This window comes from Corvus brachyrhynchos, unplaced genomic scaffold (assembly GCF_000691975.1).
Source record: "Corvus brachyrhynchos isolate BGI_N302 unplaced genomic scaffold, ASM69197v1 scaffold115, whole genome shotgun sequence".
NCBI classification, from domain to species: Eukaryota; Metazoa; Chordata; class Aves; order Passeriformes; family Corvidae; genus Corvus; species Corvus brachyrhynchos.
In genome coordinates this window covers 22,659,737-22,687,357 of record NW_008239553.1, presented here as the reverse complement: position 1 = coordinate 22,687,357, position 27,621 = coordinate 22,659,737, and the positions used below count along the sequence as shown (strand labels likewise).

The following is a 27,621-nucleotide window of genomic DNA, read 5'->3' as shown; positions in this document are numbered from 1 at the left end:
AACAGTTACGATTTTATTTTAGTGATAAAGGGAGAAGTTGACCATGACAACCTTCCTGGAATTTATCCAGCAGAATGAGGACAGAGATGGAGTTAGATTCAGCTGGAATGTTTGGCCTTCAAGTCGTCTTGAAGCTACAAGAATGGTAGTCCCGGTGGCTGCCCTCTTCACGCCACTGAAGGAACGGCCAGACTTGCCTCCTATCCAGTATGAGCCAGTGTTGTGCAGTAGGACCACGTGCCGAGCTGTTCTGAATCCCTTATGGTAAACCTAATGCATGTGTTACTCCAGTACTTTGCCTTAGAATCTTGAGAACAGTGATAGCTGAACTGTGTGAAAGATCTGGCGTATGGAAATTCAAGTACTCCTCACATCATTATACAGCACAGACTTACAGATCTTAGAAGGTTCTGCACATAGATTTGCATATGTAACATATATACCTAAAACATAGCTTTCATTTAGTGAGTAGTTTCAATGTTCTTACTATTGATTAGGTATGTTATTTTTCTGGAACTATACATCTTGGGAGTTAGTATACTCTTTCATTTTGCCTCTTGAAAATGACTTGGGTAAAAAGTTACAATACTGTATCTTTTGAACAGTTGGACCCTGATATAGTTTAATTTCCAAGTGAAATAAACTACGTTTATTACTGACCTTAGTTCATTTGTGGACCAAAGCAGGTTATCTGGTTTAATTTACCAAAGCAGAAGGCGATAGACAGATAACATCAGAAGTAGGCACAAAAGAGGGTGGAAAGCTGTTTAAGCTTAAGAGTGATATTGGCACAAGCTCAAATGATTGTGGACTAGTCATGGGTAAGTTTGGGTTGGAAGCAGAGAAGGTGTTTCATATGTCATTCCTGTCATAGAAGTATGGAAAAGAAACAGAATGATTTCTAAGTTGGAGTTTGATAGGCATGGGAAGGGTCCTGAATGATAGAGATTAGATATGATGTCAGAGAACATCAGATGTAGATGCAAATTTAATGTTACGAATAACTTGTCCCTGCCTGGGAGAAAAAACAACTTCAGAGCAGATGTATAATTGTGTTTCAGTATTAAACAGCTGCAGTGGCTAGTTGCAGTTAACTTTTTCAGAAGCATTATCTTTTATTGAGGGCTGGAAGAAAACCAGTGAGAAGACAAACTTGTAAAGGGTCAGACAGATGCCAGCATTACAGGGAACTGTGTACATTTTTTCTGTATTGTGTATGCAAGTCATGACTGGATTTTATTTCCCCCTGAAAGGGTGATTGGAGACTCAATTTGGGGAGACTTTTGAAGCCTTTGTGGCACTTTGGGCTAGGTAATTTGCAGCCTGTATAACTGGTAAAGAGAATTAGATAGCAATAGATCTGTGTTTTGTTTACAGCATGCTGGGACTTATCTGAAGATTTGCTCTTGTAGACAGGACAAGATGTAATAGCAGGAAGTGCATATTGAGAACTATTAAGTTGACTTTCCCTTAAGATGTCATTAGGACTTTGTTAAGATATCTCTGTGGCATGAAGATAGAATTTACATTTTTTATTTAAACTATCTGAATACTAATAAAAATGTAGGCAAAAGGAGGTAGACTCATCAATTGAAAACAATGTTGTTTTTGTTATAGAGATAACTGTTATGTTGGAACCTGGTTTTTTAGGGCATAGTGTATATTCAGGATAGTCCCACACCATGACAACTAATAGACAGAGGCAGAAAAAGATGAAAAATACGAAAGTAGAGTTAAAGAGATTTGCTAAAGGCTCTAAGATAGGCGTGAAGCCTGTATTTTTACATTCTTATTTGCATCTTTTTCCTGAAGACCATTCCTTTTCCCTAAACACAGTAATTTGGCTGATATATCTGTGTAATGCTCCACTTATTTTCAGTTTGTAATGAGGGTATTTAGGAGAAAGTATATTAGAAGGAAGCTTTTTCAAAGTCAATGTGTTTTTTAAAATTTTAAAGAAAAGTATTCTAGGGGCAGTGGAGGAAAATGAATTGATTAGGCTATATAAACTTTTCCTATTGTATTTTTATAGCCAAGTGGATTATCGAGCAAAACTCTGGGCTTGCAACTTTTGTTACCAGAGAAACCAGGTAAGAAAATAAAACATTCAACATATAGAAAATCCTTTTCACAAGGTGAAATGAAAATCTTGATTTTTCAAATTATATTTGCAAACTGAAATTGACAGCAAGAGCAGGAGTGTGCAACTGTATCTTCAGACACTGCATTGAGATTTTTTTAATCACAGCAATAGTGCATATCTGTTGAAAAGAAGTCCTTTTTTTTCCGCTTTTGTAGAAATTGTAATCTTTTATTTATATTTAATTTCTGTGTTTTTATTTGCAGTTTCCCCCTACTTATGCTGGCATATCTGAAATGAATCAGCCAGCTGAACTTTTGCCTCAATTCTCCAGCATTGAATATGTAGTACAGGTAAAATCATTAAATAGAATCTTGAACATCTATTGCCTTGCAGTGTACAAAAAGAATAAATTTCGGTTTTACTTCTCCACTGTACTTTAGTGACTGTGAGTATATGTGTGCTTCTTAGTAGATTGAGCATTGATGCCATCAGCTGGAAAAGGAAAACATTTGAGCATTGGGATGTCTAATAAGACTGGTTTAAAAAACAAAGAAAAAGAGAGTTCTCTAAAGGTGATACTTCTATTAGGTCTGTTTCTTTACAATGAGTTTAATTGATGTTTGTGTCAGGAGGCTGCTTACCTCTGTTGCTTGCTGAAGTAATGTCATTCAGATTTGGACTGTTCATTCACCCCTCATTAATCATTTGAATTTAGGTTTGTATTTGAATGATGAGTAGTTAGTTTTAGTGCTGCCTGGTTTAGAGACAACAGCTAATACATATTCAATTCAGGTGTTTGAATTTTAGTATTCATCCTTTTTCAGGATAGAGGTTGCTTTTTATAGAAGTAAAAAACAGACCTAAACCTCTAAATTGCAAAAATTTGCAATTGCAAATTTTTAATCTCCAAATTCCATTTTTGAGGATTAAAATTTTTAAGACTTCAGTGAGACAAATTGTAATCTGAATCCTCACTGAAGCCTTACAAATTTTAATCAAAGGAAGAACGAATACTTTTTGCCAACTCTTGTAATGCAAAGTAAATAGAATGTTTGCTCATAGTACAGCAAAATTATTTATCTAGAATAAAAAGTACAGATGGTCTCTAGAAAAAAATTCTGAGGTGAAATGCCATGCAATGTCATCAGGCTAGAATATTTTATAATTGTGAATAGCTTTATGATTGTTACGTTCCCTTGGAGCAATAAAAGCTCGTTGTATATTAAAAGAGGTATGTAATTGGCTCATGCTTCAAAACTATCTCAACTCCTGAAAGGACTTTTTCTTTTCTTCTGTAGTAAGCATTTCCTTTTTGTACAGAGTTCCCTTTGGTAGGGTTTTTTTTCTGGATCCTGATTACTAATTGAGAGGGAGTTAAATTAGATGGAACATTCACATTACTGGTATGATTTAAATTAAAACTTTTACGAGATGTATCTTACTTGTTCATTTTTGATCCTTTAAGTACTCCAGAAATACTGTTTTTCATATGATTATAATTGTGTTTCTCAAAGCGTGGTCCTCAGATGCCGTTGATATTTCTTTATGTTGTGGATACATGCATGGAAGATGAAGACTTGCAAGCTCTGAAGGAATCCATGCAAATGTCCCTTAGTCTTCTGCCACCAACGGCATTAGTTGGTCTCATTACCTTTGGCCGAATGGTGCAAGTTCATGAGCTTGGCTGTGAAGGAATTTCCAAAAGTTATGTCTTCAGAGGAACAAAGGACCTCTCTGCAAAACAGCTTCAGGTAATGAACAGAGGCAAACAAAAATAAATCATTAAGGTGCTAATGGTGAGATAGTCTGTAAACAAATTTTGTAATAAAATCTTATTTATTTGACTACAGGAAATGCTGGGGCTTACAAAAGTAGCTGTTGCACAAGTTGGTCGGGGTCCTCAAGTGCAGCAGCCACCACCTTCTAACAGGTAATCTTTAAACATCTTAAAATGTACCTTGACTACACTGATGTACTGGAAAACCTAGGTTTTATGACCATGAAAACAGTAAACTGACAGCCAAAGTTCTTGGTCAGGCACAAATTTACTAGTAGACTGTTCTTTCCTACAATTTATACTGGGAAGAAAATACTCAATGGGTAATAGTAATACTATCTGGATGATTTTTGGAAGTGTTTTGAGAGGCATGTTATAGATACATAAATAGTAATAATGATGCTTCTGTTGACTGGTGTGCTGGAAAGTGTTAATAGATGCTTTAGTGCCCCTTTCTTATGCAGATATCCAGTTGTGCCTTCCCTTTTTCTCCCTCTTCTAGTCCTCTTCCCTCCCCTTTGGTCTCTCATTCAGAAATTACAGGATTTTCTTGTGTATTTCACTGTGACATAGAAGGAATTTATAAAATTACGAGAAAGAAAGACAGTTTTTCCATCTCTGCCTTGCAAAAATTAGCTGCATATGTAGACTTCCTTCAACAGCATGAAAGAGATCTTGCATGTTAATTTTCTTACTGATCATTGATTGTCACTGAAGTAGTGAAATATGTTTCTTTTTGAGATTCATAGGTCATCACCTGCTCTGTTCTTTTGACTAGGTAGGGTTCTTTCTGGATAGTGGTGGTATCTCTAAGTCTGCAAGTTTCAATTTTGCAAGCTCTTTGCTGAACTTCTTAAGCTGAGTGTGTATGTAGTAATTCCAAACTGCTTTATTTTGATGAAGCAGAGACATTGTTCTGAATTCAGACTAGAATCTAGAATTAGACATTTCAAATACATGTCTAATACATTGCTAGTGAGCAATTGATAAAATTTTTATTTAATAATTTAAATCTAAACTACTTCCACGTATTTGTTTCTAGATTTTTGCAACCAGTGCAGAAAATTGATATGAATCTTACTGATCTGTTGGGTGAACTGCAGCGGGATCCTTGGCCTGTTCCACAAGGAAAACGGCCCTTACGTTCTTCTGGAGTGGCCCTGTCTATAGCTGTAGGACTCCTTGAGGTAATAGCTTTAACTACAGCTGTGCTAAAACGTAGATAATTTTCTTGCAGAAAAGCTGCCACAATCAGTATGTAAAAACCTTACTAACTGATGTGTATTAGGTTTGTAGGATGATTCTGATGGATATCATCCCTTATGTTCATAGAATATCATAGACATTTACACATTTTAATAAGGCAAAATTGAGAATTGAATTATTGGCAGGTTTAACTTTTTGGAGTGAAAAAATGCAGTCGTTACAATCCTAGCAGTGTGATAAATACCCACATAGCTATTTATTTTGTTCAGCTTGTAGCAAAACTCAAGGGTTTTATTTGTCTTTAATTCCTGCAGTGCACTTTCCCTAATACTGGTGCCCGCATAATGATGTTCATTGGAGGACCAGCTACGCAGGGACCTGGCATGGTTGTTGGGGATGAATTGAAGTTGCCTATAAGATCATGGCATGACATCGAAAAAGATAATGCAAAATATGTTAAAAAGGGTACTAAGGTAAGAGATGATCATGGGATTTCATACATATTCCCAGTAAGTAAACATTTAAATTGCTTGGCACTGTAAAATGCTGTTAGTTATAGCAAGTTTGTAAAGAGGTGAGAATTGTGAGGTTTTGTTTAGCTGGCTCTGAATAGTGGTATGTCTCAAGAATTTCTTCAGAAATTTCAGTATATTGAGTTAGGACTTGTCTAGATCACGTTAAAGTTCTTTGGAGCGTTTCTCTGGTTTAATTCAGAAAAAAATTTTTGTGACCAAATGGTATATCTAGTGTTGTAAGCTGGTGCTTTTAAGGCAGGTGCTCAAAACTGTCTCTAGTTGGGAGAGGATTAGGCTGTAGAGTTTAGTCATAGTTAATTTGATTTAGTACATTTGGGTTGATGAACTGCATTCAAAACCTGTTGAATTCATCTTGACTGATAATGGGATCTTAAACAATTAGCTCAGTTGCAGGCACCTCTCATTGTAGACACTTGAGATTAGAATAGTAAATTCGGTTTTGTGCTGGATCTAGTACTAACTACAAAGTTTAAAAGGAAGAAGATCAAAGTAATTTTCTAATTTAAATAGCAACCACAGTTCTCTTTAGTGTGAGTCAGGCTCTCAGCTGATCAGAAAAAAATCCCCAAGTGTTGAAAATTCCAGTCTTAGTTTTAACTTTAGGAAAAAAATATACTTTTATGTGAATAAAGTCTGATAATGTTTTAGAAAAATTTTGTAAGTTTAGGATTTAATATGAAGATGAGGAGAGTTCACATTGTAAATTGCTATGAACTGTATTTTCATCTTGCATTTAGCATTTTGAAGCCCTGGCTAATCGAGCTGCAACAAATGGTCATGTTATTGACATATATGCATGTGCATTGGATCAGACTGGTCTACTGGAGATGAAGTGTTGTCCCAACTACACTGGGTATGTGTCCATTTGTTTTTTAGTAGTATATGAAGCAGTCTTTTAGTTTTTTAAGTTGTTTAACAGGAAGCACTTGCAAAAAACCTTCTGCTGTTTTAAAAAAAAAGCATAAACACTGATAAATTGTGATGGTTGCATTTATACTGGAATTTTGGAATATCTTGGCCTCTGGCAGATCTGTCACCACAATTCTGGGTTTAATCAGAAGCAGGTTTGCTGTTTTCTTTTAATGTGATCTTTTTGAGGCTTGAATAACATGGATATCTTTTAAACAGAATATTTATCAGATATGCTGTTGCTGTTTTTCTGTGTGTATTTGTGTAAGTGGCAGGTTTCAGTAACGATAAGGACCTGTCATCCTTATTTTTCTTGTTCTTCAGAGTGGTACAAAACCCTCTGTTATTCTTTCTGTCTTGTTTATGCTGTTCTTTTATATATTGTTGTTTATAGGTTCAGCTAGTGGTTTAGATGACTATCAGGTACAGCTCCTGAGTTTCAGGCCAGCTTGGTCATGCTAATCACTGCTTCTCTTCAGAGCTGTATATATAGCCTTAGCTTGGGAGCCTTCACTGTTCAGGCTATTTATGTTTAAATTTGACTTCACCTGCATATTGACACCTATTCCTTTTCTGCATCAAACTCAAGTTATGTTTTTGTTTATACTGTTTTGCTCTTTCTGTCTGCTCGTGTGACTCACCCTGTTTCTGTAGCCTTAATGTATAGTTTGTTTATTTCTCATACAGCTGTTCTATTTTGGTTCTGGTTACATCCTGCATACGGGGAGGAATTTCTGATTCTATCCGTGTCTATTTTCTTCTATTTTTGAGTATCCACCTGGAAACTTCTTTTGGGTGTAATGTTTGACCTACTAAAAGGTTTCAATTAACATTTTTTGATGACTGAAAATAATATCTCCCATTACTATTTTCTAAAGGCAGGGTATGATATTTCACGACAAGTAGCAACTGTTGCAGTTACATCCACAGAGTACTGCTAAGCATAAAAATAAATCATGCTTCTTGAGCACAGATTTAACCCTGAAATGATGAGTGAACTACACAAAATACTGTAGTTTGGAATAATAAATATTAAAAGTAAACTGACCGTGTGACAGGACCTTGAGACATCCTTAGTGTTGAAAGTCCAGTATAGTATTTTCCCAGTGAAAGATTTTGTTACATAATATAATGACCTTAAGATGCATAGGGCAAAAAGCTCACTTAAAAATTTGATCCTTAACATTGTAGCAAGTTTAACAAGTAACAAATTTAACATTAGTCTGTTTTATGAAGGTAAAAATATGTCTCACAATGAACTGTCTTCAGTTTTAGTCTTCAATAAAAATGAGCTGTATAAATAATCTATTTTAACTCACGAGTTTTGTTTGGTTTTTTTGTTGTTGTCTAGAGGCTACATGGTAATGGGAGACTCTTTCAATACATCATTATTCAAACAAACTTTTCAGAGAGTATTCACTAAAGATATGCAAGGACAGTTTAAAATGGGATTTGGCGGCACATTAGAAATCAAGGTAAGCATACAAAAATGCAGTCTGTTAGTGAAACAGTGGAATAGGATTGCTACAAACTGTGGAATCTTTGCTCTTTTAAGGAAATCTTTAGGAACATGCTCAACAGATGTATTAAGATTGGCCTGTACATAGCTGTTACTGCCTAACTATCTTTCTGCAGTTCTGTGATTCTGTAAATGCGAGTTAGGTATAATGGTAGTTCCTTCTCACCTTGCATTCAGTGACAGCCAAAAGAGAGACTAAAGTAAAATAAATGTCTCCATTAGAAACTCACAATGCTGTGACCTTAGATTTTGGTATCTGTGGTTTCTTGGGTTTAGATAGGTCAGTTTCTCTGCATAGTCCAGGACAAATTTTCTTTCATTTTCCATCCTTATCAAAATCCACTCTGGCATTTTAACAGTGTCGTTTTTTACCTCCCCCATTGTGAGAAGCTTAGAGCTGAATATGCTGTAGGTTCAGGCACTGTCTTCTTTGATGTTTCTTGAAAAATATTACCATCCCACTTTGTAGAAGGATATGAGACTATTTTCATATTTGGTAAAATTCTGTTTAAATTTTTACTACTAGGACAAATAGTTGAACCCTCTTCTTTTTGTATACATATTCATGGGGATTTTGTTGAAAGATCCTGGAAAATGTAAAAAGGGAACTCCAGTTCTAGAGGGACATACAGATCACTTCAAACAGGACAGTGACATTGGAAGAATGTAAATAACTGGATCTTGCTTTTAGCTAAATATGTTTAGGACATAGAGTATAAATTCCTTGTCAGGTGTGTGTGAGCTTATTTTACTAGTCTTCAGTTTTAATCTTACCTTTGAATATTTTAATCCTTTCATTAGAAAGGAAACATTACCCAGTATACTTTATAGGCTCTTATGTTTATGAATAAAGCAGCCTTTCTTGATGTTTTAATTTATGTTCATGCTGTTGTTTAAGATACACTAATTGGTATAGCAAACAAACGTAATTAAGAGTAGAAACTGAAAAGTGTCTCCAAATGTATCAAGCCTTATTATATGTGTAACCTTCCCTAAAGGTATCAGTAATCTGTGTTGAGGTTTCAATTATCTAATGATAAAATGAGACCGAATTATTTAGCTATGCCATGTTAATGTATATTTTTATTTGAAATATGAAGACTTCAAGAGAAGTAAAGATTTCTGGAGCGATTGGACCCTGTGTCTCTCTCAACTCTAAGGGACCATGTGTCTCAGAAAATGTAAGTAAACTTCACTAAAAATGAAGGTAATATTCTACTATGAAAAAATAGGATTTTAGATTTCTGGACTTGAAGAGAGGCTGAAACTTTTCCATAAATGGAACAAAATGTTCACTTTTTACTGATTTTTAAACTAAATATGTGCAAGCTCGCATTCATTACTAGGTCAGATTCAATTGTATTAGACCTTGCAGATCCCTTGTTACTTGTTTAGGTATGTCCACTTGTTTAGATTGTTTAAATTTGATTGCTTTAAACTTACTATACAGAAGTTACATGATGATGTAGCAGAAACTGAGTAGATAGTGAGTTAGCATGCTGTATTGTTAAAATCAGAGCTGTCTCCTTTTATCCAAAGAGAACCATGAAAATACATTTTTTAGGAAGAATTGACAGAACAGGAAGGCACAAGAGTTTGGAAACATCCCTTTTATCTTGACTCTGTCTTCCCATTTTTGTAGCTGTTTCACCAAATGCACATTTAATTAATTGATTGGACGATCCAACCGTTGTGGGCTCCTGAAGTAATGCCTTTAAATTATATTAGACTTAAATCATCACTTATTTTCTTATCAGATAGTATTATTAACTTTTGATTACCAATAAAAAAACCCAATTCCTGCAAGTGACCAAAATGTCTTGTGTTTGAGAAGTCTCACTTTTGTTCCTAACAATCTGCATAACAGAGCACTTCCCAGTTTGAAAATGCTCACAAATGGCCTGCTTTAATAAGCACATTTATTCCATAACTTATTTATGTTTGGATCTTTGTGAATATAAAAATTTCAATATAATCAGCCTTTTTTTTTTTTGGTGATCTGGTACTGATTTTTCTCATTTCATTGCCTGAAGAGATTGCATATATTTCAATAAAAGTTAAAAACACCAAAAATAAGTTAAAGGTACATCTCATTTAAGCTACGTATCTATTTCATAGAAGGTAATAGGAAATTCAGTTGTGAGATTGTCTGTTGCTTTGCAGTTATATCATGATTAATTTATATTCCAACCCCCTTTTTGTTGAAATTATCTGAATTAAAATTTGAATATGAATAAAATGAGAGTGCATGTAGCTCATTTCAGTGATAACTGGACAATTCCTCTAGCTATAATGCTTTCAAGTGAATACAGGTGCAGTGGCAATATTGTCAGCATAGTTTTCCTTAAATGTTTTATTTGGCTTCACTGTGTCCATTATGGATGATGGATTACTTTAATTGGTTTTGCTGGATATTTATGTTGCTTTGATGCCAAAAAGGAATTGTCAGTTGAAATACATTGCTATCTGTGTAGTTACCTTGTTAGTTACTAGAGAGTGTGTCACTACATGAAATACAGTGTGTAAGCTTGCTTACAGTTTTACTGCTGCACCTTAGAAGAGTCATTCCACTTACATGTGCTTTTTGCCTCTTTTGTGACTCTATAAGCAAAGTCTGGTACTTTTTCCTGTTTCTTGCATTTTCAAATTTTTTCTAATGCCAGCTCCTGATCTTTCTAATGTATTAATTGTTTAAAACAGTAGTCTCTTTTCTTTATTATTCCTACATTCAGCACTGCAGTTGCTTTGCAGGAGTGTTTGTCTGAGAAGATGGCAGAGTGACCAGGGAGAAAGCTTGTGACAGAGTAGTTGCAAACAGTTACCTATAATGGCTAGATGCTGTATTTCACAAACCAGGAAATACTTCTGGTTTATAAAAGTATTACAAAATCTTTCTGCAGGAGATTGGAACAGGAGGCACTTGTCAGTGGAAGATTTGTGGTCTTAATCCTACTACAACACTTGCACTGTACTTTGAGGTGGTAAACCAGGTAATAAATATTTGTCTACTTGTCTTCTAAATACAGTAATTTTATTCTAGGTGACTGTTGAAGCTTGTGTTTTTGTATGATTTCCCCAAGCACAGTAGCAGGGATAAAAATGATGTTGCCATTTTGTGTTGTCAAAGTTTAGAGGTGGACACTAACTGCTTAGTGATGGGCTAATCTTCTTCTTGTAAGTGATAATGAGAACTGAGGAACCTACTTATTTTGGATAGAGTTTATAGTCTCTAACTCCAAGTTTTTCTTTCAGTGTGTTACTTATTAAATGTATTTTAATTGCATTATATGAAAATGCTGTAATGGGTATATTTAAAAGTGCTTTTCAGTCTTTCTCTGATGGTTTAGTTACAAGGTAATTACTACATAGTGTTACATTTTAATGTATTGCTCAGTATTTGCAAGCAAAGATTGGTTTCATTGAAATGCATAGGGGCAAAAGAGGTTTCCTGTTTCCCTGGGGGGCTTCTAGAAAAGAGGATGAAAACATGAGGAGCAAGTGTGCTACTCATTCTCACACCATTTCTTGTTCCAAGAAGCAGCTCAGGAACTGAGCTGACTGTAGTTTCTATATGTTTGGTATGCTGTATTTCATAGTTTGTTATCTATGCAGAGGTTTGAAAACTTGGAACTTACCTTAGCCAAGTTTCAATTCTACTTTTTTGCATATTTATGTTTGCCTTGTTTTATTAGTAGCTCTAAAACCGGCCTAGTCACGGTGTGTAATAGTTGATCTCAACTCTTCTTCTCTTCTGAGTTGCTTACATAGTATGTAAATCTGTATTTTCATTGAGCAGAGTTTTGAAATTTCAGTTTATACCTGGATTCCAATCTTTGTTTTGATAATACTATTGCAGATTCATTAGTCAACATTTTAGACTAGTATCAGTTTTCTTATCCTGTAATTCCAGTGAATCATATGGTGTTCAAATAGAATGTGATGGAACCAGGAATTCCAAGGCCCCTTGGGAAAATGTTGTCTCTGTAAGGAGAGAGCATTGGTTGCTTTAAGGATATCTGGTGAAGCCAGCAACTGCTTCTAACACCCCTTAACAATCTCCAAGTTGATTATCTGTGTTTAATAAAGGTACTCAGCATAATAAAAACACCAGACAGTGCATTTAAATAACTGGGGCTGCCTATTGCAAAGAATGTTAGAATTTTCTAGTAATTAGTTACAAGTTTTCAAATTGTACTGTAAAATCTTGAGATTCCCTTTCATTTATTTTCCTTCTGTACTTAGCACAATGCTCCCATTCCTCAAGGAGGGCGTGGTGCAATCCAGTTTGTGACTCAGTACCAGCATTCCAGTGGACAGAGACGTATCAGAGTGACCACAGTTGCCAGAAAGTATGTTTTACTTGTGAATAATTTTTGAAAAGTCAGGAGATATAGACATATATAGCTAGATAGATAGATAGCCTTTTACTTTGTAGATTTTGTAAGCAGTCTCTTGTTTGAGACAGTTGCCTCTTTTGTTCTGTGGACTGTTTCTTCTCTGAGAGGTTACAGTGGCTGTATAATGTTATTATGGCAGTGCTCTGAAGAAAGCCAAGTGATTTTAGATGAAGGGGAAGCTTTGAGTGAAATTCTGTGGCCTGAACTGAAGAGATGTTTGGAATGGCAAAAATCACTTCATAACTTAACTTGAGAGTGCCAACTGCAGTTCAGTGGGATGTAAATACCTGGTATTCTGTGTATAACCTTTACCTGCAGTTTCTTTGATTCAATATACTTCACAATTTTAGGGAATGATGTTTAATATCTTGAAGACATTTTTCAATGTCCAGTGACATTTATTTACTCTAAGTTGAAGGAGATCATTGCTTGGTTAATTTGATGGAAAATTCAGTTTATTGAAAAAAGCATTGCCCTAACTGTTGATATGACTGTGTTGTTAACATAATTAGTTGTATTAGTAAAATCTTGGTGACTGATGAAATGGCTGATGAATAGTTTACTCTGTAAGCTAAAAAGAACTGGCAAAGCGCGCAAGAAAATTGCTTATGTGGGAATAGCGATTAGATGCGTGGACGGTGTTTTCTGTAACAACCAATTAATTATTTAAAAAATATGATAGCTGTTCTATTACTGACATTATATTTTATTTCACTGGTTGCATGATATCTGTACAAATAAGGAACATTTCTAATTAAAGAATGGTTAACTGGGAGACTGCTTGTTTAATCTACCCAATAGATTTTTTGAAGCTTCAGCATGAGTTTATTAAACTGCTAACTGTTAAACTTTCTTTGCCTTAATTTTGAAGGAATATTTTGAGGTTGGATTTTTTCCTTTCACTGTGATGCAAATCCTTGTATTTTTATTTTGCAGCTGGGCAGATGCACAGACCCAGATTCAAAACATTGCTGCATCTTTTGACCAGGAAGCTGCTGCAATTCTCATGGCTAGATTGGCAGTGTACAGGGCAGAGACAGAGGAGGGGCCTGATGTGCTGAGGTGGCTGGACAGACAACTTATACGACTGGTAAAACGAGCTGTATTGAAAGAGTCAGATTGGTTTCTTGTTTGTGGACACATAAATGACTGCTGTTCAGTGATGGTTTCTTTTAAAAGCAAAAAATGAACGGAATGCTTAATTTCTACATGAGGCTATACAGAATTAACTAAGATTTTCTATTTTAAATTAAAAAAAGAGCAGGTGTGTTTTCGGTTGATTTTTTTAATGTTTCCTCAGCACATGATAATTAAGAGGAATTTAGAGAAATTATAACATGCGATTAGCAGAAATGAAAGTTTTCTCTACTTTCTGCTGCTTATAATGATATTGTAGAGTAAGTATTTTTAGCAGAAAAAAAAGGCAAAGTATCTAGAAAAACCATATGGAATTTTTTTTTTTATTTTCAAAAGTTCAATTTTCTGCTTGGCTTTTTAAAAATTTATTTTATTTTTTATTTGTAAGTAAGCATTTATTAATTATTTAATTTTTAACAATGTCTTCTGGGCTGTTTAATCATCTAACTCTGCTTAATGATTTTAGAGGGGAAAACAACCAACACACAAAGTTGTTGAAGCCTCGTATTCAAGAAAATGGCTGCTTGTTAAAGAGAGAACTTGTGTCAGTGTTTTTGCTAGGTTTCTGTTTGTTTACAAAGTTGTAAGCAGTACAAGTCACGTGCCTTTTAAAACCAAACTTACAGTAATGGCATGACCAAGCAAAGTATATTTCTTAATATAGATTTTCTTTCTCATTTCCTCCAGTGTCAGAAATTTGGAGAGTATCACAAGGATGATCCAAGCTCTTTCAGATTTTCAGAAACATTTTCACTTTATCCACAGGTAAGTTTGTCTATAGGAAGGTTTGTCTATAGGGATAAAAGAGAATGCTCAGTGAAGAAAGAGTCCATGTAGCACTGAGTACAATAAGGCATATCAGGATGAACAGAACCCCTGCCCCCAACTACTGTCTGGCATGTGACATTAGGAAAATCACTTCTGTTGTCTGTGCTGCTGTGTCCCCTTTGTCCTCTGCCCTTACAGTTAAATGTCTAACTGTGTAAATTTTTTGTTTCTCCTACAATGCGATCCTTATCTCACCTGAATTTGTAATTCATTTAATGGCACTTTTTAAAGGGACATTCTAATGAAGAAATTCAGGAAACATAAGAAAATAAATGGGTTTGCTTTGTTGTTTCTCTCCCATGTGATTTATGATACTGAAAAGAAACACTTTTTTGTGAACTTGACCTTGACAGTATCAAACTTTGAATGGTTTCTTTGCTAATAATCCATTCTGATAAACTTCTCCATTCTGATAGCTCCAGACACTTCACTTTTGGACTCTTCATACACTCCCATGATATTTCTGTTTCAGTTACCTACTGATCTGTCTGTAGGTGTTAGGTGTTGCGTAGAGATTGAGTCAGCATGTGGAGAATTTGTTTCAGCAATGAAATCATATGCTTTTACTAGCAAAGTTTGACTTTGCTATGGTTAATGTTTCTTTTTCTGTTTATGTGCTGCAACTTACTTCATTCCAGAACATCCACCTCCCTCATAGGAACAGTAGAACTTATAGTAAAGGAAGGATTTCAAAGCTGCTTTGTAGGTTCCCCATTCTGATGCCTCTCTTACTGTCATGGGAGTGTGTAAAAACTGGCAAAGGTGCATATACAAATTAGAAATGTTAAAGGAGTTGGAATTCAGTTTTGTTGTGGCATTGGTCTCATGTAGTTTGTGGAAAATATTTTCTCCTTGTAGAACTGTCCTTTTTATCTGTCAAAGTTCAAACTAATGGTTCTTGTTTTGCAGTTCATGTTTCACTTGAGAAGATCTCCTTTCTTACAAGTTTTTAACAACAGTCCGGATGAGAGCTCCTACTATCGTCATCATTTCATGCGTCAGGATCTAACCCAGTCTCTTATCATGGTTCAGCCAATTCTTTATGCCTACTCTTTCAATGGACCTCCAGAGGTATCAGTAAAATAACTCCATAGTGGGTTAAAAGGTGCTTTGTTAAGAAAGAGGTGATTGCTGTCTTCACTGTTACGTTACAAAATGTATTGGTTTAAAATTTATTGTATGAGAAAGAACATTCATTTAATTTAAAACAGCTATGAACAAGGCGTATCTCAGAATTCTGATGTAGCAGTCTGGAGAACAAAAGTCACTTTGTAAAGAGGTTATGTTTTAAACTAAAGGATGGTACTATTTTTTTAGTTTTTGAGAGCATTTTTTGGTTTTGTGGTGCTAGAATGTAAATGTAAACAAAAATAGTTTTATTTAAAAATGTACTTTTGCTGTTGCCTGAAAGAAAAGTTGAGTTTTTTTTTTTAATGTACAAAATTTCCTCTATTTTAATGCCTTAATCCAAAGTTTCTAATTTTGATATGGTTCCCATTATGTGTAGATTTAGTACAGAACCTTCCAGGTGACCTTGTCATGGCACATTCTGTATAAACCTAAAATAAAAAGCTGGTCTTCCAAGAAGCTTCTGGAAGAAGTGTCAGACAGCAGATAACAAAAGTTGTCTGTTACTTAAAAGAGAATGAGGCAGTGAAAACAAACGTAGTAGTCAAGGACCTTGGCAGGTTGGATTTCTAACTTTTTTATAGGAATTTTTTTTTTTTTAGTATATTTATGAGGATATAAAAAAAGACTTTTAGAAGTGGCGTTTAAATGAAAGTAATAAGGTGGTTTGTGAAGAGCAGCTTGCAAGTGTAAGATCACTCTCCCATGTATGAAAAACAAGTAGTTCCATTGGTGATTGAAAGAGAAAGATGATTAAACAGGAGCTGATGTCTCAGTGTAGAATGAATAATAATATTTTTTTCTTGATTCTTGGAATAGTTGATATTTTTGTTATCTCTAGTAATACTGATTCAGTTAAATCATATAGCACCAATACAGTGTCTCCACCCTTAAAAAGGTGATTTAAAACCTTAAATATTACATTAAATTTCATAAATCATGAGTATTTACTATATACAGTATTGGGGGATATATATGCACAGTAATAATATGTTGCAAGAACAAGACTAAAAAAAATCCCAAACAACTCACAAACCCCAAATCTTGTATTTGAATAACTGCTGAATCCTTATGCATTGAAATACAATTCAAATTAATGGCATTGTATGGGTAAATAGGGAGGTACTTGAAAGACTAGAAAAGTGCATGATAATGAAAGGGGTTTCAGCTCTTGAATACATTTTTTATTACTTTCATGAAGTTTTATATATAGAATCAGGCAGGATAACTTCAGAATGAGATTGTGTGGGTTGCAGATGTGGAACATGAAAAGGAGCAAATACGGAGCTTTAGTAAGTGATTGAAAAAGTTCCTAAGATTCAGTTACTGATTAAAAAATCTGGCAATGCCATCTAATTGCTCAGTTCATCCATTGATAATTTTTAAATTTATTTTTAAATCTTAGCCTGTTCTTCTGGATAGCAGCAGCATTTTACCAGATCGCATTCTCCTTATGGACACCTTTTTCCAAATCCTTATTTATCATGGAGAGGTAAGAGTTGTCATTTCTTACATAAATTTTTTCTGTAGGAGTGCTACATTATGGAAGTCACTAGAAGTCAGGCTCCAATTCTAATGGACCTCAGTGCTTGACCTCTCTTCTGCGTGGCTGACAGCAGAGGCCCAGTTTGTGTTTGTAGTTTGGTAGTTTAACACGTCTATATGCAAATACCTGACATGACTTGATGTTTTGGTCCTGTTTCTTATGATGAGTTTGAGATTAATTAGCTTCAATATGCAGAGTATTTGTTTAGATCAATATTTTTCCTACTTTAGAGTGTTACACCCTGCCTCGCCCTCCTCCCCACTTTTCACTCCTTTATTTTAGATTGGTTTAAGTTGGTTCTTCAGGGACAGGAAGTCAGAACAGCAAGTTCTATAGTCACCCTTTATCTGTACTGTCCTGGAGGAGTGGAACTGCACCTGGCAGTTAGGCAGGTAGACATTCCTTAGTAATATAAATTAAAGTGCTTGTGACTTGCTGGTGCTCTGCCTTCCTGGAGGAATTGAGCTACTGCTTTTTACTACTTTGCAAATGGTTTGCAGCTGAGAATTTGAAAAATACTGTTCTGGATCATATCCTTGTAGCTGCACTGATAAAAATATTTACTAAACTTCAACACTTCTTAAGTAGCAGAATGTTATCTCATTTTTGTAAGGTGCTATCAGTAAGCAGCAGTGGTGGGCTGCTCCCTGACTGGAGGAATTGAGCTACTGCTTTTTACTACTTTGCAAATGGTTTGCAGCTGAGAATTTGAAAAATACTGTTCTGGATCATATCCTTGTAGCTGCACTGATAAAAATATTTACTAAACTTCAACACTTCTTAAGCAGCAGAATGTTATCTCATTTTTGTAAGGTGCTGTCAGTAAGCAGCAGTGGTGGGCTGCTCCCTGAGGGAAGGGGAACAGGGAGCAAGCATCATTGCAAGGCAGGCAGGGTCTTATCACTGAGGACCTGTCCCCACTGTACCTGAGCAAAGCAAGCAGAGCAGTTTTGAGCAGTAGCCAGACTAAGCCTTCAGTCCAGATCACCAGACAAGTTGATGGGGATGAGGGAGGTCCAAGTTCTGGCTATGAGGTCAAGTCCCTGAGTGGGGGTCCACATCAGTCAGGTACATGGCCTGGTACAGGCATGTGGCTCAGACAGGAGCCAGGAATGAGACCTTCAGTTTAAAAGCAGCTGCCAAGCAGAGGAGGGAGGAACCCCTGCTGGGGGTCCCTCCGGGTCTTTCCTAACAACTGCCTGTATCCGTGAGCTGACCTTGAGCAGCCAGCTTCACTCCTAGAGGGTGGAGAGGTTGTGCTACAGACTGTGAAAGATACCAGTGTAAATACTTCTCTAATATGCATGTCTATGATATATGAGAAGTGTAAATAATATCACTGACCTCCTCCAAACAAAATATTTGGCATATAAAAGATGACAAAAAAGAGTAAATACAAATGGACCACACATTGTTAAGAGTTTGAAAAAAAAAATCTATTGGCATGTTACTTGCACATCTTGGCTTTTAAAAATTAACTTACTATAGGGCAGAAAGGGATGAGTGATAGAAAAGAGGCGAGCAATGGCACATTCTCCTCTGAAAAGACCTGTGTATCCTCTAAGACAGTTGGGCGAATCAGTTCTAAGCTTCTGTCTTTCCCCCGTCCCCAGACCATAGCGCAGTGGCGTAAGTCGGGGTACCAGGATATGCCAGAATATGAGAATTTCCACCACTTGCTACAAGCTCCAATAGATGATGCCCAAGAAATTCTCCATTCCAGATTTCCAATGCCCAGATACATTGATACAGAACATGGAGGAAGCCAGGTATGGTGAAGTATATATTATATAATCTGGGAAATGATGTGTTAATTATGTTGGGAGATATTTTTGGTAGTAAGCATGCATTTCTGTGCTACAATATACATAAATTGCAAATCAATGTTTTGAATTTTAAAGCTTTTATAGAGCAAGATATTTAAGAGTAGGTTTCCCCCTAATATATGAATCCTGCTATTTATTATTATTTCAACCGTACTGACTTGGACTCTGATTCTTTGAGTAAGGTGTGTAGGGCAGAAAATACAGTACTTGTCTGGGTCTTTGAACCAATACCAGAATTACTCTTTTGTGTTATTTTTTTAAAACTTACTAATTAATGTCTTGTTGATACTCACATTTGCTTGCTAGTGCTTGAAAAAGACAAAAGCTTGTTTTCAGCTGCGTCAGAAAGTTGCTAGCAGTTCTTCATTACAGCTGTGGAGTCCAGTGAGTGGCTTTGTTTACAGAGGTGCTGTTTGCAATGTCTGTATCTCCAGATAATAGAAATGACATATTTCATACATACGCAACTTTTTTCTAAGTGCAGGAAAATTCTATTTGAGAAGATTAATTTATTGTCTTTATTTTTTAAAGGCTCGTTTCCTGCTTTCAAAAGTAAATCCCTCTCAGACTCATAACAATATGTATGCGTGGGGACAGGTGAGTATGAATCTGCTGATCAAGCTTGTATGCATGAATTTTTCCCCCCTATTTCAGAAGGCAAGTGGCACATTATGTACATATAAGTAATAATGCGAAGTTTTGAAACTAAAAAAAAAATGCAGTTTTGGTCTGATGTGACCAAAATTACAAAAGCTAAGAAAAATGGGCTTTATTTCTTCAGACAGAAATGATCTGGTTTACTATTTTAAGCTTCTGTTAGGCTGCTTTCATGTCTAGCCTGATTTACTAGACAGTGTTATCTTAAGACTATGGGTTTGATGTTTGCCTGATAGAGCCCCTCCAAGGACTTTCACTGAAACAGTTTTGTGAAGTCAAAAGTAGAGAGTTTATTGAGGCAACAGATAAAAAGATTTGGAATAGTCACTGATAAGTGCACTTACTGTCTTAGCACTGAATATACTAAGGCTAGACAATGATTGAGTAAGCTAAGTTTACAATTTACAATTCATTAAGCTTAACTTCACCAGTAATTAAGTTTAGTTTCATTCTGCTAAGTAGCAGAGAAGCAAATCTTACCAAAGAGTGTTCCTGCTTTGGAGGGAGAGGGGAACAAAACCCATCAACCTGTCTGAGAGGTAGAATCATATTCTTGTCCACACCGTGGAGGACTTCAGATACCAATTTTATACCTGCTGTAGTCAAATAGGATTGGTTCCCTGTTGCTGCCATAAAAGATTTTCATATTGGTGGGTGTGTTTTTTCTTAAATAAACAAGTGACAGTGAGGGCTTAGGTAGCTTTGGCCGGGCTGAGCTGTCTTGTGGATGAAAATGTGCGTGTATTGCTCGAGGGCAGAAGAGAACTGTAACACTTCTGTGTCTCTTCTTCCTCCACCTGGCTGAGCCATTAGTAAGGCTGCTTGACCTTTGCCTGGTGGCCTCCTCTTCAAGTCAGCATGTTGTAGCCTTGTATTGTTACCTCCTTGTCCTCCTGTCTCACAGAGCTTTAGATAAAGCTTTACAGCTTTATCCCTGTAAATACCTTCAAAATACTGGAAATGAGACTGCTTACCACACATAAAGGCTAAGGGAGTTTCTTGCAATAGGGGAAATAAGTGTTGAAGGTAGTTAGAAGCAAGAACTGGAAAATACACCAGTGCCAGTGTACTGACATTTTCCAGAATTTCTGTGGCCTGTTTGACCAGGAATCAGATTTCAAGCCTTGTCTTTAGGAAGGAAGTTATGTTCAGAAGTTAAACATTCTGTAGCAGCTTGTATTCTTGAATGTTGCATCTCTGTTCCATGTTCCCCTTCCACATTCAGCTTCTATAGTGGGAAGAGAAACACTGCTGTGGGTAAGTGCTAGTGCAGTGTCATCTTCTCATGCAAGTGTAATGGCATTAGACATTTGAAGCTATGTATTAACTGTGCTCTTAGAGTACTTTGCTAAATGGTGTACAGTGTTGAAGTCATGAGTGAGAAAGCTCTGTAGTAGTTTTATGGCAGTCATCTTTGTCAATAAGTTTTATCAGGGTACATTTTCATAGGAATGAATTTGTTTAATGAAGCTTCTGGCAGTGAACAGCATTGAGCTCCAGAGTGAAAATACTTGAAAATTCTGTACTGAGTCAGGTCCAGCACAATTTGAACACAAATCCTGAATTCTTTTGCTTCCAAACTTGGTAATCTAACCAGCAGTTTGTTAGTGCTTCTCTTCATCATGTTTCCCCTTGACATACACACAAATCTTGTAGTTTGGAAGATCTTATTTTTAATCTAAACGTTACCTGGAATTTTTTTAAGTTTTCACATTTCCGGCAGTACAGGACAGCAGTTTGCTGCTTGTTTAATAAGCAAATGAAATAGTATTCCAAATATAAGTACAAAAAATTTCTTTAACTGATCTGTAAGATAATTTTTCATGCTAGACGATGATACATCTTGCAAAAGATAGTTGTCTGTTTTAATGCTGAAAAGAATTCAGTTCTAGGGTAACATAAGAAATGGTGTATTAACCACTCCGGGGGCATTGCAGTGTGTGTGCTCAAGATAATATACTCTTGTATTTGCAGGGATTTTGTGAAAAAAGTTGAATCAAGTACTAATTATAAAATGAGAAATGTGATATCTGGGAGAAATTTCAAACTGTTTTGCATCTTGCTCTTTTTTTCTCATGACCTTCCTGTTTCATATTTTATTTTGTGAACAACTGAAAGTCACATTGACCTGAAGAGGGCACCCACACACCACTGAAAATGTATTTCAGGCAGTGATGAATTGCCTAGTTTGGTTTTTAATATTTTAAGTAAAGATTTTCTTTAAACTTTAGCAGGCAGGTAGGTGCCTTACTAGTGTAGAAAGCATTTCCAGAAAACAACGATAAACTTCTTGTGCATTTCCATTATGTGGTTGGTGTTTGAAGATGCAGTTGAAATTTTCAAAAAGGACCTGTGAATGCTGATTGACAGCTGCTGAACATGAGCCAGTGTGTGCCCAGGTGGCCAAGAAGGCCACTGGCACTCTGGCTTGGATCAAGAATATTGTGTCTAGCAGGACCAGGGAAGGGATCATCCTCTTGTACTCAGCGCTGGTGAGGTCACACCTTGAGTCCTGTGTTCTGTTCTGGGCTTCTCACTGCAAGAAGGATGTTGAGGTGCTGGAGTGTGTCCAGCAAAAGGAAACGGAGCTGGTGAAGGCTCTGGAGCACAAGTCTTGTGAGGAGCAGGTGAGCGAGCTGGGGGTGCTTAGTTTGGAGAAAAGGAGATTCAGGGGAGACCTTATCACTCTCTACAACTACCTCAAAGGAGCCAGATAGGGGTTGGTCTCTTCTCACAGGTAACAAGCAATAGGAAAAGAAAAAATGGCCTCAAGATGCCAGAGGACATTTAGATTGGGTATTAGAAAAAATTTCTTCATAGGAAGGATTGTCAAGCATTGGAATGGACTGCCCAGGGAAGTGGTAGAGTCACCATTCCTGGAAGTATTTAAGAGACGTGTAGATGTGGCACTTAGGGACATGGTTTAGCAGCGGGTTTGGCAGTGCTGGATTAGTGGTTGGGCTCAATGACCTTAGAGGTCTTTTCTACCTAAATGATTCTGTGATTCTTAAATAAGAGATCTCAGACATAGCATTTGGCAGGCTTGGAAGTAGAGCATCCTTTAATCTCATCTTGCTGCCATCAGATGATAGATAATTTAGTGTGCCTTCCCTGAGAGTGGCTGTGTATTGTAGTGATCCAAGAAATCTTGCTGTACTTGATCGTTAACTGAGAACTGTTTCTGGCCAGTTCTCAGGAAACGGCACCAGTTCTGAGCATCCTTGTTAAGACTTTTATGTCTGTCTTTTGGAAGACTTTACAAGAGTTCTGACAGCTCTGGTTTAATTTGGAGATATGGATTCTTAGTACCTTTGAAAACATTGAATTGTTGAGATTTATAGGAATTCTTCTTACATCTGTAAATGGAAGTAGTGGTAGACTGGTCTCAAAAAACTTAAGGGAGTTACTATGTAATATTTGCAGAGTTGCCAACTGCTGGTTTGAGTGTAAATTTGTTCAAAAATAGTAATTAAAACATGACCATTTTGAAATTCTTGGATTTGTGAAAATACTTCTGAGGTCAAAAAGTAAATTGCAAGAATCCACCCAAAAGGTTTTTTCATATCTTTTGTGATCTGATTGCTTGTGACTTTCAGATGCTTTTGGTCTTTCTCTGAGGTGGTACAGAGCTACAGGAGAGAATAGGCCCAGCTCTCTTTGGGAAAGCTGGATGACCTTCCCTTGGTGACAAATCAGACCCTTAGGGGATTTGTTTCCTCCTTTCACCGTTTTGATATGTCTGAGCTTCACTGAGTGATACTGATTTGTTGGTTGTCACTTGCATATTGCTGTTTCTCTCCCTTTTGCTCTACTGAGGTAGGAATGATGCAGGAACTGCCCCATGGAAGGTTTGTAAGTTAATATTTGGCGGCTGTCAAAAAACTCTGGAGTTGTGTATGGCTGATGTAAAGATGCTGCGATACAGCAAGTCATTGCTGTATGTGTTAATATATAAGAGAATGTAGTTGTGGTTTATGCTGGAATTCATGCAATGTATGAAAATTTATGTAAATGTACAGTCTGCTGGGATTTTTTGTCAGAGAATTTCGACAATGATACACTTCTAAGATCTTGCTAAATTTATAAAATGTTTATTCAATGGAACATACTGTGCCTTAAAATGCTTTTTCTTTACAATGTGTATAATCAGTTCTCCTTTTTTCCCTTATTTCGTAGGAGTCTGGAGCACCCATTCTTACTGATGATGTCAGCTTACAAGTATTTATGGATCATCTGAAGAAACTCGCTGTCTCTAGTGCTGCCTGAGATTCTGCAGTGCGTGGAAGGCACAGACAAACTGCGGCCATATTTCAGCTTTTTCCTCCTTTACCCTTTTCCGTGTCTCTCTTGACAGAATGCTCTGATATGCACAAGCTGCCTGACTAGATGTAAAGCAGTGTTGTTTTCAAAGAAAAGCTTTTGTTATCAGCAAATGTTTTAATGTGAACTGCAGTTTTTAAAAATCACAGGTAGTAGATTAAGTTATTGGCAAATAACTTCAGGAAAAAAACAGTCATTTCGGTTACTGTGGTACTAAAATTACTTTGAGATCATTTGCAACAACTTCGAGATGTGATTTCAGTTTCTTGTTTAAATGGTTGGGGTTGATTATGCTCTGCATAAAAGGCCCATTGAACAATAAAGGAAATCTTTGGTGATGTCTGGCTTTCCAGACTGCCATATAATTACTTTTGCTTACTCAATTTGAGCATGAAGTGAACAAAGCTACAACAAAAAGCATATAAGAATAGTATTAACTCAGTCTTTTGATTCAGGCTTATGAACTTTTATTTCCTGCAGAGATATTATTGTTCATGTATTGTTTATTTTAGGAGTATTTAATTTCAAGTATTTCTTCCCATTTACCCTATTTGATTCTTTGGGAACAGAGTTTTTCTTTATTTCAACGTAAAGAATTTGAACTGAAAAGGTATAAAATCCACTGTTGCACAAAATTTAAATCCACATGTATTGTGACCAAAGTATCTATTATCAAACACAGTAACAGGTGAATATGCTCAAAAGTTAACACTTTCTGCTTGAGCTAAGAAGAAATCCTACACTACCAAAATGAACTAAGAGTACAGCCTTGATTTTTGTCTTGGTGAGTATACTTAAAAATAAAATTTACCTTTTTTATTGTTGCCTTATAATGTTATTACACTAATGCATGACACTGCACATCTGCTTTTTGTTTCTGCATCCTTTTTGTTATGAATTCAACAGGCTGTAGTTCTTGTTGAAACAGTATTACGTAGAATATGATGTAATTAATTTGATATTTAGTTCACACTTGAATTTTTTGGGAGTGGATAAATCAGTAGGCTTTCCCATTTACTTGTTGAAGTTTACGCATAAACCAGATGTTTACATAGGTAATACAACATTTTGACAAGCAAAGATGTGAAGTGTGGTAGTGGGCAATAAAAAATTGTGCCAAGTCTAAAGGAATAGAGAGTTCATACGAAATTCAGTTGTTTATTGGTGTGATAGACATGAGGGTGGTTTTTCTGTTTTCTGTAAATTCTTAAAAACTTGATTGAATCATTTGCTCTCCATTTCTTTGATCTAAATGAGATGAGCTCCTTTTGCCACAATGCAAATAAAATACATGTTTTTCTCTCACTTCTTGTATTTATTGTGCTGGTTTATGTCAGTTCTTGAAATAAAATGTGGAAATAAAGGTAGTAGTGATAAAATTTAGAATAACTTCACCTTTTTTTTCATGTAATAATTGGTATCAAACTAATTTAACTTCCAGAGGTGCTGAACAGTTTATGCTAGTGGCAGTTTAGAAAGTGATAATTCAGTAGCCTTTTTGACTTTCTTTTGTTTTAGCTAATAAACAGCCTAAATTTTCTTGTAACACCAAATATGTCCAGTTTACTTGATAGTTAGGTACAGTTTGCCTAATAAATCAAGTCATCACCAAGTCATGATAATGAATGGGGTTTTTTCTGCTTTCATTCCTACCCTTTAACCAGCTTTCACCTTGTAATGGCTATTTTAAAATCCAATTTCTTAGCAACATTAGCTTATCAAGTATTTAACATTGTCGAAGACTTCTTGGAAATCCAAATATGTCTGATGTATCACCTTTATCCTCCTGCTTATTCACCTATTCTGAAGACTCTATGGTTAGTGAGATAGAATCAGCATGCTTCTTAGGAGGGAAAAACCTTTCCAAAATGTCCAGTGGTCTGCCAGTCATCTGGCACAGTGACTGTCTGTAATTGTAGTTAAAAGTGTTCACTGGCACATCTGCCCTTCCATGTCTCACTTCCTTTAGAACTCCTTAGTGAAGGCCATCCAGTCCTGGTAACTTGCAACATCTCATTCATCTATTTAATCTAATATCTCTTGCACATTGGCATAGGTCAGGTGAGCTACAGGAGGGGACAGAAGCCATTTGTTCACTGAGAATTGATCAACATTTAAAATAATGCATTGTAGGGTTGCGCTACAGGAGAAAGTGGTTTAAAAAAGATAAATTGCTACAATTTGAAGTCCTTGCTAATGTCTGTATTACTGGGTTTCTTGGTGAAGAGTTTCTACCAATCTCCAATATCTGTGACACTCAAGGTTGGTCTATTTATGATTGCTTTGAATATTTGCTTTTGGCTGGAAACAGATCGGAAATCAGAGGAAGAGTTGGTCAAATGTTTTTGAGAAAAAGACTTGGAAGATGTAGCCTTTTGCAGAATAAGGGATAAAACAGTTGCTGACTGTTCTGTTAAGGACTGGCAAGTTAAAGACTGAAAATTACCCTTGGAAAGTCAGAGGTAGGGGAACAAGCAGACAGGTGCTGCTTTCTCCACCTTGTTAGGCAGGCTGTGATTAGAACAGTGCGAGATCTGTTCTTGATCTAAAGTTCCTCACTGGACATACATAGGCCTGAAGCATTGCCATATGGGAAATACGTTTGTCTCAGAGAGCAACATGGGAGATTCTGAAGTTAAAGGTTTGCCAGGATCATAAAATCAGATGGAACTCATAGCAATGCAACAGCTGCTGGTGTTCTTTGATATTCTTGTGTCTGGTGTTAGGACATACAGAAAAGCACGTTGTGATTGACAGTGCTTATACAGTGCCTGGTTTATAAGGTGCTTAGTTCTAACCTGCTGCCTTTTTCTCTGCACGCCTTTACAAGCTGTACATTCTACAAAACCATCTAAATTTTTCTTCTCTTTCCAGTGCCTTAAGTCCTGAACTTGAGTCCATTTATTATATATATATATGCCATTGATGGGTTTAGATCAGCCCACAACACAAAGCTCCTACAGTCAGTGTCTTAAGAGATTAAAGTTTCCTGGACCTTTTAAGTGTGAGAGCTACCCTTCATTCAGGAAGAGAAATGGTCGTTAATTATTTTGAAACAAGCCATTTTGAGCAATAGAAGCCATCATCTAAAATGTGGATGATAATTTAATATATATAAAAACCTTTAAACTCTGAAGTATTTCTGACTGGATCTCAAAACTAGAATTGTTGCCATCCACACAGGTATTTAAGTGTGCTGGAAGGAAGGTCAGAACATCCCTGACAGTGCTCTGTTCTTTCACTAGCAAGACATCAAGCCTCTGCTGTTTGGTTTTTTGCTGACTCTAAGCTGTTGTGATAAATAGCCTGGCTTGTCCAAGAGGCTGCCCCTGCTTTACGGGACCGTGACTGGAACAATCAGTGTGTTAAGAACCTTTGGAAATACTTGACAGTAATTTAATCTGTTACAATACAGCTTCAGGATCTCTTTTTTTGGAGAGTCTAGGATTGGGATTTTTTTAGCTACTCTGTTTCACATTTTCTGTTTTTTTTTTAATACCAACCATTAATAATTTTATTTCCTTTTCCTGGGATAAAAAGGAGTGGATTGTTAACTGTAGACTGTCTTCTCATGCTTGGATGGGATAACTCCCAGGTTTAGGCACAGATTTAACAAGCTCAACCAAAATTTGAAGTTAAGTTGCGTAAAGGCAAGTGGATTTGCCTAGAAATAAAAATACTGTCAAATTCCTAGAACTTCACATCTTGGTCTGTGGAGCTGTGACATCAATGAGTGGGCCTATGGCTGCCAT

At 36.2% G+C, this 27,621-nt stretch overlaps 1 protein-coding gene across 2 annotated transcripts; it reads left to right on the top strand.

Moving 5' to 3' along the window:
- On the top strand, positions 1–25,174 carry SEC23A (Sec23 homolog A, coat complex II component). 2 transcript variants are annotated; one of them, XM_008639592.2, is made up of 19 exons: positions 1–264; positions 2,033–2,090; positions 2,347–2,433; positions 3,598–3,834; positions 3,934–4,013; positions 4,903–5,047; positions 5,381–5,539; positions 6,340–6,455; positions 7,863–7,986; positions 9,131–9,211; positions 10,931–11,020; positions 12,273–12,379; positions 13,364–13,517; positions 14,252–14,329; positions 15,302–15,463; positions 16,926–17,012; positions 18,680–18,835; positions 19,424–19,489; positions 23,726–25,174. In XM_008639592.2, the coding sequence occupies exons 1-19, from the start codon at positions 44–46 to the stop codon at positions 23,813–23,815; spliced, it is 2,298 nt and encodes a 765-aa protein (XP_008637814.1). In that variant the 5' UTR covers positions 1–43; the 3' UTR covers positions 23,816–25,174. The 2 variants fall into 2 exon arrangements, with proteins under 2 accessions (XP_008637814.1, XP_017597447.1); XM_017741958.1 differs by lacking the exon at positions 2,033–2,090 and having other exon boundaries at positions 199–264.
- Positions 25,175–27,621: the final 2,447 nt, after the last annotated feature.

What these genes read in the sequence shown, in the direction of transcription:
- SEC23A (XM_008639592.2), top strand. Translation starts at nt 44, where the DNA reads ATGACAACCTTCCTGGAATTTATCCAGCAGAATGAGGACAGAGATGGA. An exon ending in TAGCTGTAGGACTCCTTGAG is followed by an intron (nt 5,048 to 5,380) that starts GTAATAGCTTTA and finishes TAATTCCTGCAG; the next exon opens with TGCACTTTCCCTAATACTGG. An exon ending in TCCTTATTTATCATGGAGAG is followed by an intron (nt 17,013 to 18,679) that starts GTAAGAGTTGTC and finishes CCCCGTCCCCAG; the next exon opens with ACCATAGCGCAGTGGCGTAA.